This window comes from Balaenoptera acutorostrata, chromosome 11, assembly GCF_949987535.1.
Source record: "Balaenoptera acutorostrata chromosome 11, mBalAcu1.1, whole genome shotgun sequence".
Taxonomy (NCBI): Eukaryota; Metazoa; Chordata; class Mammalia; order Artiodactyla; family Balaenopteridae; genus Balaenoptera; species Balaenoptera acutorostrata.
The window spans coordinates 41628443-41645459 of NC_080074.1; the positions used below are offsets into that span (position 1 = coordinate 41628443).

At 35.5% G+C, this 17017-nt stretch overlaps 1 protein-coding gene across 16 annotated transcripts in view; it reads right to left on the minus strand.

Annotated features, from left to right (window-relative positions):
- The window catches only part of NAV3 (neuron navigator 3), a 1137481-nt gene that overhangs the window by 194926 nt on the left and 925538 nt on the right, over positions 1-17017 (minus strand). For all 16 annotated transcript variants that reach the window (XM_057557682.1, XM_057557697.1, XM_057557687.1 and 13 more), the window contains 2 exons: positions 7150-7218; positions 3854-3993 (listed from right to left, as the gene is read on the minus strand). In XM_057557682.1, coding sequence (XP_057413665.1) covers positions 3854-3993; positions 7150-7218 — 209 coding nt within the window. The remainder of the gene's footprint in view (positions 1-3853; positions 3994-7149; positions 7219-17017) is intronic.

Genomic DNA, 17017 nt, shown 5'->3' on the forward strand with positions numbered 1-17017 from the left:
TCAGTTCTTTGGTCTTAAGAGTAATTTCAGAGTAATTAAAAAAGTACCTAAGAACTAGATAACTACGTTTTAGCTGTCAAAACTCCACGACTAATGTAACATTCACATTAAACCTATAGTTTTAAAAAGTTCAATTTCAATTTTGCTCAATTCTCCATATCAATCATACTAAATCTATGTTGAGTGTAAATGAAAGAAAACACTTTCACACCAGAAGATACTTCATTAGAACCTAGGAGAACAGAAAGGAAATCTCCTCTTCCACAGATGTACAGGTACCATGTAAGAATCACATGGGAGAAACAATAAAGAGATGGGAGCATGCCCTCTGGTACTGTGGCATGTTTCTTAGCAACATAGAAAAACATCTCTCTGTTGAGGAACTCTGTCAATAAGTGTTTACAGATCATAATTCAGAAAGTGAATTCCAAATAGAGCTAGGGACATTTACATTCCTAATAATACTGAACTGTTAAGCCTTTTTCATATTTATCACGTCGATTTTATAAAACAAGAATTATTTCTTAAGATAATTTGCTTCAGGCATATAAAATATGTGCCCAAATGAACCAGGGCATTTTTTTTTTTTCACAAGATCCCTGATTTCCACTGAAAAGATATTTGATTTTTCTTTAAAGCATACATCTGTCTAGAGTAATCTCATAGGGTGCATGGGCAAATTGATAAATGCTAGTGTCAGAACATATTATTCGTTGTGAGTCTCTGCATGTCAGGTCACCAAGGGAAGAAACTTGGACTCCCCAAAGAAATGCTTTTCTACAAACAATATACTATCTTCATTTCACCATTTGTTCTGAGAAATTTGTTCCTACATTCCATTTCAACAGAATGGTGGGGTGGCATTGCTTTCTATTTTAACATTTCTATTTCAGCCTTCTCTGCAAGTGATAATCTATGGCCATGTTCACCGATATTTTAATCCATTTGGTGAAATGAGCACACTATTTTTTGGATTGTATTATTATTAAAATGGTATTAGATGTATCTTTTGAAGTGCAGTTCGTGATTCTCTACTGATTTCCCTTTATTAGATAAGTCACACAATTCACAAATAAGCTATTTTTACCATCCCATATATGTGAGAAGCTACTGTGCTTTCAACAGTATGTTTTTTAATAAGGAAGTGAAATTGTTTTAATTGTGAATAAACTTTTACTATCTATACAAGTTCTAGAGATTCCCCAATTGATTCATATAACTCATCATTTAAGACTTCTTAAAGAAAGTAGAAAGTACATATTCACTTAGAAGCATTCAGGGAGCACATTACAGATAGTGTGATTATTTCTTTTGAGTAAAAATATCTTAATTTATTAAATTTAACTGTTATACTTTCTAATAACTAAAAAGGAATGGCAATTAGAATACTCAAGTTAGTAATTTCTGAATTCTGTCATTATAATATTGTAACCTTTGAAAATTCTTCTTTAATTTTCACCTTATTTGGCCATGCCTAGCATATGTATGAACTATATTGTCACAGAGATCAACCTGTCATCAGATGGAATCTTATATTTTTATATGCTATGCTAACGTGAAAAATCTCCATGTCAAAGGTTAAATAAAACATTCTTATCGAAAAAGATGTACCATTCGAATAGTCTAAAGAATAAATTATAAACTATTTCATATGTAATGTTTATATTTGTTTTGTTTGCTCTATAATTTAAGCTAATATTTTGGAAATATAAAATAGCATGGCCATGCAATATCATGGCCATATACTGCATATGCATATACTGATATTGCATATACTGATATGCATATCAGTATATTGCATATACTGATATGAAGTTGTAACTCCACATTAATAGAAAATGCCATATAGCATGTAAAACAAATTCCAGAAGGCTGTATTATATAATACAATTTATGCTTTAATTATTATTGACAGTTTGCAGACATTTAATGCCAACATTTGATATATAATATTATAAATATTTGTGAATGTGAGATCATACACTTTAAATGTTTTGGAATTTTACTTTGTTGGAATTAAAAGTAATGGCTAATTCACCATGAAAACTTTTGCTCTACCTAAGGAAACCTGCTTATGGTCAAAAACCTCGTAATGTATGTTATCTGTCTCCACCTTGTGGTTATTATAAATATTGCTACTTTCTAATTTTGCACTACTTCCTAGACATACATAAGAGAGGCTGAATGGCTACGGAAAGATATGAGTACTTGGCTACCTCTGGATTTTTACTTTTAAACACCAGCAATACAAAAAGTATTTCACATGATCAAAAAATGCATTATGATATCAAAGCGTTGGGTCATCTAAAGCATTTCTAGGTTTCTTTGCCAACGTTATTAGTCATTTTTTGCAAAACTCTTATACAACTGTAGTATCACGTAGCTAAAATCAGATACTTGAGCAGTCCACTCAGCATATCTTTATGTCTAAACATGTTTATTTTCCCTTAGAATTTCATAGCACATATAGGCCTTTGTATGATGCTTTCTAGGAAAGTCACAAAATGAGGGAGATGTTTTTCTGATAAGAAATTCTTGTCCCCTTTCTCTCCAGGAGAAGTGTAAGTCTTCAGTAACATTTCTTAGGTCCTCAATTCAAAGGTTTTATTCTTTATTTTAAAGACAAAATCCTAACTTCCAAACACATACTATTGTCTTCTTTTTTCCATTCAACTCAAGAACTGGGGATGTTACAGGGATCAAGATACACTGCTTTGCTTACAGGGATTTACGGTCTGCCCAATTTTGTTTTAATGGGTAGGAAATTTTCAAGGAAGTGTATAATTCATAGATCACCCCTGTCAATTCATGTCTGAGTAAGAGAAGTCTAATCAGATCATCCATATGAAACAATTGGAAATGATCTAATCTGAGCCAAAAAGTTTCTACCTGGTTCAATTAGTCAAACCAAATTTGCCAGCTGTTCTACTAAGTGTATTTGTCACTTTTGAATTTCATGTCTTGTTGCATGGAGACTTAAATACTACACAGAGAAGTTAAAGTTTTATTGATTAGAAAATACTACCTCACAATCCCACAACGTGCCCTAGTCCCTCACAGGGTCACACTGCTCCCAACAGCAGAGGTTCTTGATTTTCTCATGGTTTAGATGTAAATTACACATCCTCCCGTTTGGATGCAGACTCCACAGGGATATGCATCAAGCCAGCACCTCTTTAAATACGCACTGTGCACATTAGAGAGAACTGTGCATCATACAGTAGTTAATATATAATCTGCCATTAACACACACTTCCACTGTGTCCTTTCTTCCTGATCAATGTGTGATTGGATATTTCTATCATACACTCGTTCAAGAAAATAAAACAAACATGAATAATTTGTCTCTTATAGGAAAAACTAAGGTCATAATATTTATCTGTCCTGCTGCTTTCAAAGACTAAATACCCTTCATAATTATGTCTTAAATTTTAATGCTCCAACCTTAACTTCCTCAAACACGTATGGCACTTAATGTTAACTAAAACCAAGGATTTGAAAACATTTCATATAGGTTTGTGATTTCAAGATAAGTGTTCACAGAACATGAGAAAACAAAAGAAAATGCTATTTACATGCATCCAGGAGGAACTTTTTTTTGAGAAACAGATTTTATACTTGGGGATAATCACTAACCACTTTAATATAAATGACTATATTTCCTTAAAGTGTTCTTCAGATAGGAAAGGTCCTGAAGAAAGCTGGAATTCAAGAGGAGGCACTTAGACAATATAAGAAAGTCCACTGATAACATTTCCATTCCAAACACTGCTTAAATACTAGATTTAGCATGTAATTTATGAGGCTCATATGTTACACTTGTGCCTTAATGATGTAACGGGCGAACTCTTACCTTTTTCACTGCCATTTGCATAATTTGGAGGCTTGTTTTTATCAATGCTGTTAAAGCTCTGACTTCTCCTATTTAAATTGGAGGCTCCCTGGACCTTGCTGCTGCTGCCTGCAGCCGGCACCCTAGAGGGACCTGGAAGCCTGAAATAGTACAAGAAAAATTACATCATTATTGCACATTACAAAAAGATAGGGAACAGGAGGTTCTGAGCAGGGAAGGGTTAATGGGAAAATCATAATTTACGACGTTCAGCAGAAAATGTTGGTTTAAGTGACAAATAGCTAAACACAAGGTCTGAAAATCTTCAGAAAAATCTTGGTTCATATGATATAATTTGCCTCCAAAGTATATTAATAATGCAGGACAATTAGAAATAAAGTAATTTTAACTAAAAAAGTCATGCCTATACGCACCTGATGAATAAAACTTTGATTTAAATGTAACAACTACATGAAAAGCAAGGGAAATAATACTACTTAACTAGAATCTATTATATTCTCAGGGTATTAACCAGCTGCCTGCAGTTGTTGTTAAGTTGTTCTTTTCAATATACGGGACATTTGTTTTTATCTTAGGTGGCTGTATCTTAAATGAACTTGTACATTAATAACAAGAAGAATAAAGTTACATACAAATTGCAAATAGCAAATGCTTACTGAGTATCTAAGCTAGTTAATTACTCAAAAACACGGTGTGGAGACCAAGGTCATGAGTTTGTTCATATTTGACTGATCTGTCTCACAAAAAAACTTTCACTCTCTTGCCAAAAGTAAGCACCTAGGCTCTAGCTGGTTGTCTCACAAGTGTGGCCAACTGATCACACAGGTCATGCGGCAAGGATGCAGGTCTCAGAAGAAGAAAATCTATGCTAGTAGAATGACAATTTAAAATACACCTACAGTGATAGTAGCTTTAGCTGCTCGTTGTGTATGAAGGACAAGACATGAGGAAATGTAGGTAGACTGTATTAGAATTAGGGGAAGTTTGATGGGAGGTAATCATCTGCAGTTATTTTATTTGAACTATAATTAAACATCACTTTGGATCATTTATTTCACTGTTTAAACAGTTCCCATATTAAAATTTCAGGTATCAATTATTTCAAGAATTGTGCGTAAAATATGCAATTACTATATTTTATTTTATACTAATACTAATGTATATTGTGTATGTATAATAAACTCAATCTGCATAAATGAAAAACTAGAAATTAAGAATTAATATTGGCATCTTAAGACATATTTAAAAACATGATATTAAGGGTCGCCAGCATCTTTGCTAGCATTTGCTGCCACCATGTGAATGCCACTGTGTACTGCTCTAATAAGTTCTATTTTAAAAGAAAAATAACAAAAACAATCCATAACTTATAAATGTAGCAATTAATTTTTTCTTGTCATACAAAATATTCAAAATAAAAGAATGTTTACATCTATTATATTGGTACCCGATATATCACAATTTCACAATCAGTTGCTACAATATTCAAATTTTAACTCACCTTATTATACTACTTGACACATTATTTCCATAGATTATCAGGAAATCAAACTCTTAAATGTATACTATAAATATTTTATAATAGTAACAGGTATTGCGAAATGGAATGAACATCAGGAAAACACACACGCCAGCTTAAGACCAGAAATGTTGATATCTTGGAATAGTTAATAGTTTCAAAATGTTGACTGTATTTTGGAGTTTAAATACATATGGCTAATAAATAGTTCCTTCAGCTATTTTGCTAATTAGAGGTTGTGTCATGCACAAGATTGGAATCTTTTCCAAATGACTCCAGCATTTAACTTTTACTCAAATGGATCTACAGGGTTTGTAAGACTAGCACAATAACCACAGACACCAGCAATTTTGAGTACCAGTGATTGCACTATGTAGAAGGAACTCAACTAATTAATTTGGCCAAATGTCCCATCATAATAAATCTGAGAACTAGTACTGTAGACACAGCCATAGGCTTAGAAAGTTCATTCCAAACTCACATTTATAAACAAATTTTGTCACAAAATTTGCCCTACTTGCAATGAAACTTGACCTGTTTCTAGAAAGCAATTAAAATGCATTTTGATCTTGACTGTGACCCATGAAGCCAAGTGATCTTTAGTTCTCAGAAGAACAAATTAAAACAAATTAAAAAATCCATTTGCTCTTCTCATTACCCTAATTTGACAGTCAGCCAGAGCTCCAGATCATTCATCAAAGTAATAAAAAGAGAAATGAGAATGAAGCCAGAAAAAGAGATGTTCTATTAAATCAAAGAAGTACTTAAAATATACTTTATATTCATTAAGTCTTAGAAGTAGTAATAAAAAATGCTTACTGAACATGGCAGGTCACTGTTCTTTGCGCATCCTAGTTTATATCATTTCTTTTGATTTTTAATTAAATACCCTTTTAATTTGCCTTTCCAGAATCAGTTTAATTACTATGGAAATGAACATAACTTAGGAAACCAAGGCAAGGGGGAAAGCACATAACCTCAAGTCAAGGCATCATAAGTAGTTCTTGTGGTCAAACACTGCATAATATGATTCATTATTAGGGTAGTGACTAGTAAACCACCACTGAGATACTTCCCCAGTAAGTGAGATGGCACATATAACCACATAATAATCAGGGGGGCAAAACACATTCGCTGTGGCTTCACTTAGCTGTAGCATCATGCCTCCAGTAACTTAACATTAAAAAAAATCACTTTCCACACATTTTTCTATACCAGTATTTTCCAAACAGTATATAATGCACTGTCATTTATTATAACAGATTGCCTTTAAAATACATATGTCATAAAGAAGCAAAAATTTAAATGATTAAAGATAAAAGAATGGTTCAGGCTGACCTGGTGCTAACTTTCTCACAAAAATCTGCCAATGTTTCTCACTTCTGCTTCAAAATGTGCAGTAGTTAATGCATACCCATTTCAAAAAGCAATTACAATCTTGTTTTCCTTCCAGATTTGTGGCCTGGAAAGAATGGGGTCTTCAAAGTAATTTTTTTCCTTGACTTTCTCTAAGCCTAGAACCTAGACCTCAGCCCAGTCATAGCACTATGTATAACAAAACTGAATTAGAAGAACCCAAGACCCATTTCATCATCTAACACAAACATGTTCACGCCCAAGAAGGCGTATGGAAATCTACTTGGAAGAGTTCGGTACTCTAACCTTTACATCCAGAAGTATGTCAGTTTTTGAAAAACTTTAGAATGGTAGGACAAAATATCCCTGGGCATTTACTTTATTATCACTAACAAGCAATAAATTAGAGATATTAACTGACCTAGTAGGCTTTTTTTGACTGGTTGCAATTCCACTGTGATTAGACTGAGTTGCATATCTGGCTGCCAGACTGTATGAGGAGAAACAGAGAAATTGAATTAAAGAGATTCTTTGAACATGGAAAGAAAGTACAAACTTACAAGAAAACTATGAGTTAATGAAATGCAATTAGAACATGTATAAACATGTATAAAGAACAAATTAGAAAATTATGATAATGCAACACATATACCATGACCTTTGATTATGAACATATTATGAAATAAATAATGCTGTGGACCCCTTAAGTGTGTCATCAACGAATTTTAAAAAATGGTTGTGTGACAATATTAATATTTTTAAAGTAATATTATTCCATCTTAGAAAAAATTCAACCTTTGTAAATGACAGTGAAAACTTCAGGAAAGCTAAAGCTTGACTTAACACCATAGCAAGATCTCTTTCTCAAAAAGATTCAAATGGAAAAAAGAGTATGAAATGAGAGTCATTATTTTCTTCTATAAACCCTTCTAGTTTGTTGTTTTAACTTAAATACTATTTTGAAGGACAAAAGATTAAAATATCTGGTTTCTGTGTAGTAAGTTATTGTTGATCTCTAGTCCTGGATAGAACATTTTATGGAAGTGATTAATACAAGATGTTTTTCTAGAGAAAGATCTATGCAAAAAATTGAGATTAAAATGGAGTCAAATTCTTCAAAAACGGACTGAACAACTGCTGATGACAATTTCTGGGCATTCTTGAATTACAATTCTTAATGATTTTTTAAATCACAATCTTTGGTTGAAAACACACCAAAAAGCATTATGGAAACCAAGTTTTGAAGAGCAGTGGATACTTTATAAACAAAATGAACATTTGTGCTTTAATTTGAACTGATTTCTGAATTACCTAATGGTTCTGAAATTAGTGTTCTGAAGGATATAGTAAGACTCAGTGGGCCTAAACATGTTCACACGTGGTCATGGGTTGACGTGTGAGTGGAGAATCGCTCTGCTGGTGAATTGTGATGACTCTACATGAACACGTTTGTTGTACACGCAGAGTTTCCAAGGCCTCCAAGGAAACAGGAACAACGTGGGGTTGTTGGAATCAGGGTGGAAGGGTCATGTGGAGCCCTGCTGTTAATCCAGTTGCTTTGCTGCTAAGTAGAGGGTATTTAACCAAGGGAAGGATCCCTTAAGATGGTGACATGTTTCCTAAGTAAACTCTTACTCCATGCAGCCAGTCTGTGGTGGGAGTATGCAGGCCTTCGAACTGCCTGGCTAGAGAGAAATAAAGAATTCCTCATATCTAGACAGCTTTTCAGAGCACTTGTTTTTCAAGTGGATATGTGATATATTCTTATTCGCAGAGAGTGCATTCTGTATTCTAACTGTACTGGACACTGAGACAACTGGCTACAACTGGCCACACTACCTCAGCAACAATAATATCAGAGGACAACTTAAAAGTAAAAACCAAAGCACTCCAATGAAATATTAATTCAAAAATTAAAAGTAAAAGTAAAAGTACCCAAAGTGAAAAAAAAGAATCTTCTGTGAACATATCAGTCTGCTTTGTCAACCCAAGAATAAGAGAACTACCTACAGGTTCACCATGATGTCTTCTATCCTGTACCCTCCAAATTGAATACAAATATTAGCAGGAGAGATGCCAATAAAACAATGTACTTTCCCTCAGGGAACTGAAGCCACCTCATTGATTTTTTTCCTCCATGATTTTAAAGATGTATCATAATTTCTAGTATAGAAGTGGAAAACCAACAACAAAATCTAGAGGTTAATCGACTTGGCCAAAATCAATCTGATTTTATTGCCCACTTGCGTTTTCTGATTATTATGAGAATACTCTACTAGTTGCCTATATTTTTGCACCAAGCCATCCTACTTTAATTCTTTGAAACTGGGCTTCTGCTCTATACTATCCTTATAAATGTGAAACTGTTATTTGAAGAAGAGTTTGATTCAACTCTTACCATATTCTAATATTTTTATATTTGACCATATTTTTCCCTCTGCCTTTTTAAATTTCTCTCTTTCATAGACTGTCATACGAATAAACTCACTTCATCTGCCCACCATCATTCTTGTCCATTTTCTCTTTCTTTCACCAGGCCTTCTTCCATTACCCATCTCTTAAAAGCATGCTTTTTCATATGTCATCTTTCCTCAAACACTTGTATGCATTCTTTCATTTGATTCTTACCTAAGATTTCAGGTGAAATCTACTAGAAACTAGAGTTAATATCTGCATCATACTCCCAGGCATCAATATCAACTGAATAAAAGACATCCATTTCCATGACCTTCAAAATCAATTACCACATCAAACTCACCATTTTCCTTTTTTTAATCCCCCCAAGTTCTAATCAGATCCTTCCTTTCATTTCATGATTTCTGTACACAGGATCACCATTTTCTTTATGTCTTTGGGCTTGAAACCTCAATAGTCAACTCTTCCCTTTTTCCTTCCTTTTAATTATTGTAGATGTGCAATCAATATCCTGCCACGCTGATTCGACCGCTACAAATTTATCTATGTTCTCCTTCAATTTTCATGTTTACCACCTAACTCAAGCCCCAACACTTCTCACAATGCCTCTAGCTCCCTTTCTTTCTTTTTCTTTCTTTCTTTCTTTCTTTCTTTTCTTCCTTCCTCCCTCCCTCCTTCCCTCTCCTCCCTCCCTCCCTCCCTCCCCTCCCCTCCCCTCCTCTCCCTCCCTCCCTCCCTCCTTCCTTCCTTCCTTCCTTCCTTCCTTTTTTACCTGGCCCTGGCTCTCTATGCAGCAGAAACAAATTTTTTCCCCTGCAGTGCTTGTGATACCATGTCCCTAATTTCAGATTTACAAATGGGTTAGTAACAAAGCAGGTGAGTAGGTACAGCCAAAGCAGTTTATTAGTGAAATAGACACAAGGGACATGTAGACACAGCTCTGAGGCAAGTGGGGGTAGATAAATAGAGTCAGAACACCACTAAACTAAGGATTTGCAGACATCTGGTTAGAAGATTATGTATTCTTTTCCTGAAATGTTGTCAAATGAAAGTCCTTCTAGCTAATGGGTGGCAAAAAGTATCAGAAACAAAAGCACAAAAAAATAAATATTTTGAGACACACTGTGGGTTCTACTAAAGGAAGTATCTTCTCATCTATCTTGTACAGTAGAATATCAAGGGAAAGCTTTTTATTTCCCCTAACATGGAAGGGAAGAGGAGGAGATTAGAGACAGTCAATTAAAAAAAAGGATGAAACTCAATCTGGTGTTCAATACACAGAAGGATCCAAACTGCCAGAACTATCCAATACAGCTTCAGTGCAAATCCCCATGTAGAACAGTAATATCCATTTATTATAAGGAAAGAAAGCTTCTCAAAGTAAACCGATCCTGAATTGCAATCACCTATTTTTATTAACCACCAGAGCCTCACTACTCATGGTATTGTCCACAGACGAACAAAATGGCATCACCTGGGCCTTGTTAGAAATACTGAATATTAGGTCTCATCCCAAATCTACTGAATCAGAATCTGCATTTTAACAGGATTCCTATGCATAATAAAAGCTGTGCTCTACAGAACATCCACAGATGTCCAAGCTTGGAAGAAAAACACTTGTTTCCAAAGTCAAAGAGCATAATCTAAACATCTCAAGCCATGCCTCATTTTCTGTTCTGCTGCGGCTGCTTTAGACAGTGCTGACACCCTCCTTCCTCTAGAAATCCTCAACTCACTTAGCTTTCTTAACACGACCGCTGTCTCTTGAGCTACTCCTCCTCCTCCTTCCAAGACACAGGTCCACTCACCATCACCCCTTCTAAATTTTGTACTATGCCCATGAATATTTTCAAAACCATAATCCTAGGTATCAGCTAGTATATCCCTCCATTCTTTTTATATCAAATCTGTATTTTACACTCCAATCTCAATTCTAAACTCAGAGCCTCTTTTCTAAGTATCTCATTATCTCCTACATATTCTACCTGGATCTATCAGCTATATTTCTCCCAGATATCCCCAAAATGTTCAAACCTTAACACATTATTCTTTCAAATCATCTCTCTCTCTTTGACTTTGCTATTTAAATTTAGTGTCACCAACTTTTTTTTTTCCATTGAACAAAGAAGAGTTGTCTTCCTTGACATGACCCACTCCATTTTTACCTCTGTGTCATTTCTCTCATGGACTCTAATAATGCCCCTCCACTAATCCCTTTATTATCATCCCTTTTTTATTGCCAACCAAATCCAATCATTCTTCTCACAGTCAACAGAACTAACAGAACTTTCTTTCCCAAGAAAGTATAGATGTCAATCTCTTTCTTTGAAATTGCTGTTGACTCCCCATTGTCTGTAAGATATAATCCAAGCTCTGTGATCTGGTTTACTGAGTGTTTCCGTGTGTCTCCTCAGACTCTCTTACAGCTTCATCTCCTCTACACATCTTCCATCCCATGTTCTCCACTGTCATCACACCTCTGCTTCTGGCCTGAGGCCTCTTCTCTCCCGGCTCCATGGCTTTTCTCATGAGGTTTCCTTCATCTGAAACACCATGGCTTCTCTTCCCCACATTATGAAATCTTACTTCTGCTTTAAGATCCTGCTCAAGTGTCACCTCCTTCTTGAGGCATTTCTCAAGTCTTGTAGAGTTAGTTTTGTCTTCCATTAGTCCCCAGGTCTTTATTCATCTCTAAGGATTAGGTTAACATGGAAATTTATCAGGGTAAATGCTTATCTCCTGAACAGACTGCATTGTTCACCAGGACAGGAATTACGGTATGTTCATTTCTTCATTCTCAGTTCCTATCATGGGTTGGTATGTGTTCAGTAATTAACTATTGATTGCTATTTACTGGGTAGTATTATCAAAAAATGGTATGTTATATCACCATCTTTTAACCAAGGGAAATTGTTTTAAGAATGGAATTATCAGAAGTATATTAAAGGAAGACACTTGTCTTCATTGTGTCCTTATCAAGTGACAGTTTACATTTATTTGCTCATTTATTCCTCACAATAGTCCTGCAAAGGTGATCCTCTATTCCTGACTGAAAAATATGAAACTGCCTTTAAACATTAAGTAACTTGTACAAGTTATACATCTTATAAATAATAGTACTGAAATTTAAACTTTCTTCTGTTGGATTCTATAAGCTGTGCTAGGTTCTACTATATCATATCATTTTCTTGCAAAGCACAACTTGTGATACTTTAATGCTTCTTTTGCTATTAATTCATTTCCCTTTGGATTTGTATCTCCAAGACATTATGATAATAACTTTATATTGCCTTCAGAGTATCATCTCTTCCAGTGTCAAATAAATCTACTTTCAATAGATACTCTTCAGCATTTAGATAGGGAATTTTAAATAATTTCATTCCACAGATGACTTTACGTAGAAATCGGAAATAAACAGTAACACAAATTTTAAATGGTCTGATGTTTTTAGTGTCCAAGCAATTCTCAAAAATCTTCCAAGTAAACACTATCTTTTAAATGTTTAAGCCACATTTTAGTAAGAGCTAGAAAATTATGGCATACTATTTATAACTTGCCACTCCCATGTTCATTGCACACATGACTAATTAATCAATCACAGAACTTTTTTCTGCTGAGTCCTGTGGTAGCCTCAAAATCCTTGGCTAGGATTCCAGCAACCCTTATTAATTAGAACACTTAGAATGAGAGTAAAAACTTACTCATCTCTTCCTTATGCTCTCATCAAATGTTGTTAAGATTTTGAGTGGCTCGGTGCAAGATTTTCGTAGAAGGTTCTATTTCTATTGTAGTTATTCTAACAGTGGACTTCCATGCAGAAGTAAAAATTATATAATCTTATTCCTTAGCTTTCATCTTCAAAAATCAAATTGGACCCAGATATAAAGACATGTGCGTCATTAAAAGTCACCAAAACATAATATCTGAGCCTCACATGTCTATCATTCTTTACCTCCATTGGCTACGATCAAGGTTCCTTCAAAAGAAAAAAAAACTCAGTTGAGGCAGTTAATATTTGAATTGCCTTAACTGGTTTTTAATTCCTATGATAGTTAAAATATTCTTTTAACAACTACTAATTGCCCAAGTAAAAAGTTGGAGAGCCACAGTAACTTCCTAAGAAATTGAGCCTTTGTCATGACCGCAGCAGAGAATACCAAAAGGTTTAAATTGCAGAGTAAATAATAAATTCCCAGATTAGTGAGATCCTTTTCTTTGATATGTAAAGAAGAAATTGGGGGGACAAAGAGGTTGGGATATTTAGCAAGCCTGGAACCAGGAGACCACATAGGAAATCACTGCTACAATTCAGGAAAGATTTGATGAGGGCCTCAATGGAGGCAGAGGCACAGGAAATGAGTAAATGATTAATGAGAGAAGTTATAATCATGGACATAGGACTTGAAGGGAAAAGTCTAAGATGGCTCTGGGGCCTCTGGCTTGGGTTGCACAGTACAGTTACATGGGAGCAGAGGGCAGGAAAAAGAGATTTAACATCCCTGATAGAGTGTAAAAAGAGAAAAAAAAATCAAGACTCCACTTTTAAGTTATGTCATTAGTCAAAGGGTGAATAAAGTAACAGGAAATACTAGGAAGATGGATATTCACAGGTGAATAAATTCATTTTCACAGCAGAGATAAAGTAAAGATCACTTTATGGTCTTACTATAATAGCGCTTTTATAAAGCACATAATAGTTTTGGATATTGAATAAATTAATAAATAAGAAATTGACTTCACACCCCTAAGGTATTTAAAGTGGCAGACAGACATAGATATTGAGAAATTTGATTTAGTTTTGTGTTCCACTTATTCTAATAAGCATATATTGATCGACATTATCTACCAATTAATAAACCATTTAAAAGGTTTTTATTGACCACTGGCATGTATCAGCAATGTGCTAGAATGATTTAATTTGGGAAAATTAGGTTTAAGAATGCAGGGATGACTGTTTCACTCTGAGAAGTATAACCCTTAAGACCATGTATTCCAACTCAAAACCCTTCCTAAAAAATACAATTTGGTATTTAATGGAAACTGAACTGACTTCAACCTTGGACGGAGAAACACAACAATATTAGGCAAGTGTGCAAAAAGTGGTACATTCAAATATCTATTTTCTGTGAATTATTAAGTTGAAATGCCAGTAGTAAAGATCTAACATATTGATTAATAGCACAGACCTTAAAGCCTGAATACTCTACCTGAATCCCAGCTCAACTGTTCTCTGTGCCTGTGTCCTCAGGGGTTAAATAAGGATGACAATATTATCTATCTCAAGGTTTTTATAAGGATTAAATTGTAGATCACTTAGAAGGGTGTCTGGTAGAAATAAGTGCTGGAACAGTTAAAAAGAAAATTCAGTGGGATTCAGATGTACGTTTGGGAGTCCCTGGGTTCACTAAGCCCCCATGTGAGGCTCTATAAATAGTCTGGTGAATTCATTACAACATAACTTCCTATGTTCCTACAACTACCCTGCCCTCCTGTGCTTGGCTGTCTTCTCAACACCACATTCTTTGGTCCCACCTATCACTTTTGATGCTACTACATTCTTACTCTAAGACCCACAAGCCCGGACAAATCAGGACAGTGCCTGAGCTTTTAACTCTGGCTCTCAGTCTCCTGGTTCATAATTACTTTGAGACCCGATTTTGTGCAAGCAAATACAATTGTCTTATTCTCCCGCAAACCTCTCTGGATACTACTCACACTTCTTGTTTTCTAAACTCAACAATATCAAGCCCTATAGGTACTAATCTTATAAAGAATCATCAGAAAATTGCCCCAATAGGACATCCAAGAGCCACCATTCCCAAAACAACACGCACAGGATGAGCCTTCCAGAACCTACAATTCTCAACATTGTACATAATCCCCAAACCAAAGTATCTCAAATACAGAATTTCATAAATGTTCTGTTCTGTGATACAGTCATTAGATGAAAATATAATTTTGATATGCTTAATGCTAGAGTATATTTGCTTTAATATTTCAACCACAGTTTTGTGTTAGATTTGCACTCTAAATGTCACAAAACTAATTTGAAAGACAGGGGTAAAGTGTGTCAGAAATTGAGGCAGTCCTCGATAACAACAACAAAAACAATTTGCCTTTAAGAAGGTAGCAAACAGGCCTCCATAATTCTGAATATATTGCAAAACAACAAAAGGAATTCTCTTGTTTGCTTACTTGACCCATAAATGTTTGTAGTCTCCAGAGTTTTGTTCCGAGCCCTCCTTTTCTTCCCTAGCTTTATACTCTCTTCCTGAGTAATCTCTTCCATTTCTATAGTTTCAATCAACAAAACATTGCTAAGCCGATGTTCCCAGGTCCATATATCTGGCCCTGACCACTCTTCTGGGCTCCAGAGTCTCATATTAGATATCACCATCTAGAAGTCCCACTGAAATGTCAAGTTCATGAAGGCCAAAGCTGAACTTCCTTCTCTGCATCTCCTGCTCATCTGTTTCCACCACAGCATTACTATTTTTTCCCTTGTTGAAATACATCATCACCAGTGAGTCAACAAAACTAGAAACGTGATGATTTCTTTGGCCCTTACCTCCAAACAGTCCCCAAATCCATCTTCCTCAGTCCCACCCTCACGCCTATTAACATGAAATTGTTCAAACTCTTGCCTCTATAGCTATAATGTATGACAAACCTGCATCCTCTCACATTTCTCCCCAAAGCACATTTTTCTCCACCCTGTCACCAAGGTCACGTTCCTAAGTTATAAGCAGCCTCATTTTCCTTCTGCTAAGAAAATTCCTGAAGCAACTTCCTTTACCTTCAAGAAAGAACTGGAGCATCCAGAGCCCCCATGAATTGGCCTCTGCCTACCTTTCTAGCCTCCCTCTCATCATGCCCTGTGGCAATTTAAACCCAGAGCTATAATCAGTTATTTGATGCTCCTGTCATTAAAAGGTGAGATCTCTGTCCCACCCACCCTCCCTTTGAAGCTGGGTGGAATTGTCAGTCCTTCAACTATTGGGTCAGAATACAGTTGGGCCACAGTACAATGTCCCTGAGACAGCCATGCTGGTGAGGCCACATGTAGTCGCTGTTCCAGACACGTGAGTGAGGAAGTCACCTCGGAAGTGGATTCTCCAACCACAGGTGCTTTGCCTTGGGGCAGCCTGTGACACTCCAGCTATTCCACCCTTCCCTGTGAAGGTTCCAGAAAGAGTGGAGTAGAGACAAGCCATTCCTGCTGTGCCCTGACTCCTAAGCTCACAAAATCCATGAGTATAATAAAATCGTTATTGTTTTGTGCCAATATATTTTAAACAGCAAGAGATACCCAGAACACATTTCCACTTTCACTTTCTGCTCGGCCGAAAGGTGGCAGTTTCCTGAAAGTGAAATGGCATTTTCCTCATCAGTGCCTTTGTATGGGCTTTGGTACTCTGTTGGAGTAGCTAGCACACCTCACTGAACCACCTGTTTGAACATCTAGGTCCTCTATTAGATGATGCGCGAAATAAAAGGTTAAAGCATCACCAGATCTCAGCTGCACATCTAGCATAATTCCTGGCACACAGTGGGGGCTGAATCTTTATTTGTTGAAAGGTCACATCTGAACTTTCGAACCACCGATAAGAAAGAACCCTGTGCTCTAAGGTAATATATGAAAGATCACTAGAACAATATTGTTTTTCATTAAGCCACATGGTATTCACGGACTACACACAGTGACTGGTTCATCAAAACATAAAAATAAGCACAAAACAGTAATTTTTAAAATGGATGTACTTACTATAAATATGATAATACACTGTTTATCAGAGCAGTCTCTCATATTATGTAGGTTTTTATAACTCCTCATCTATATTAAGAGATTTTACAGAAAATTGTTTTAGAATCAA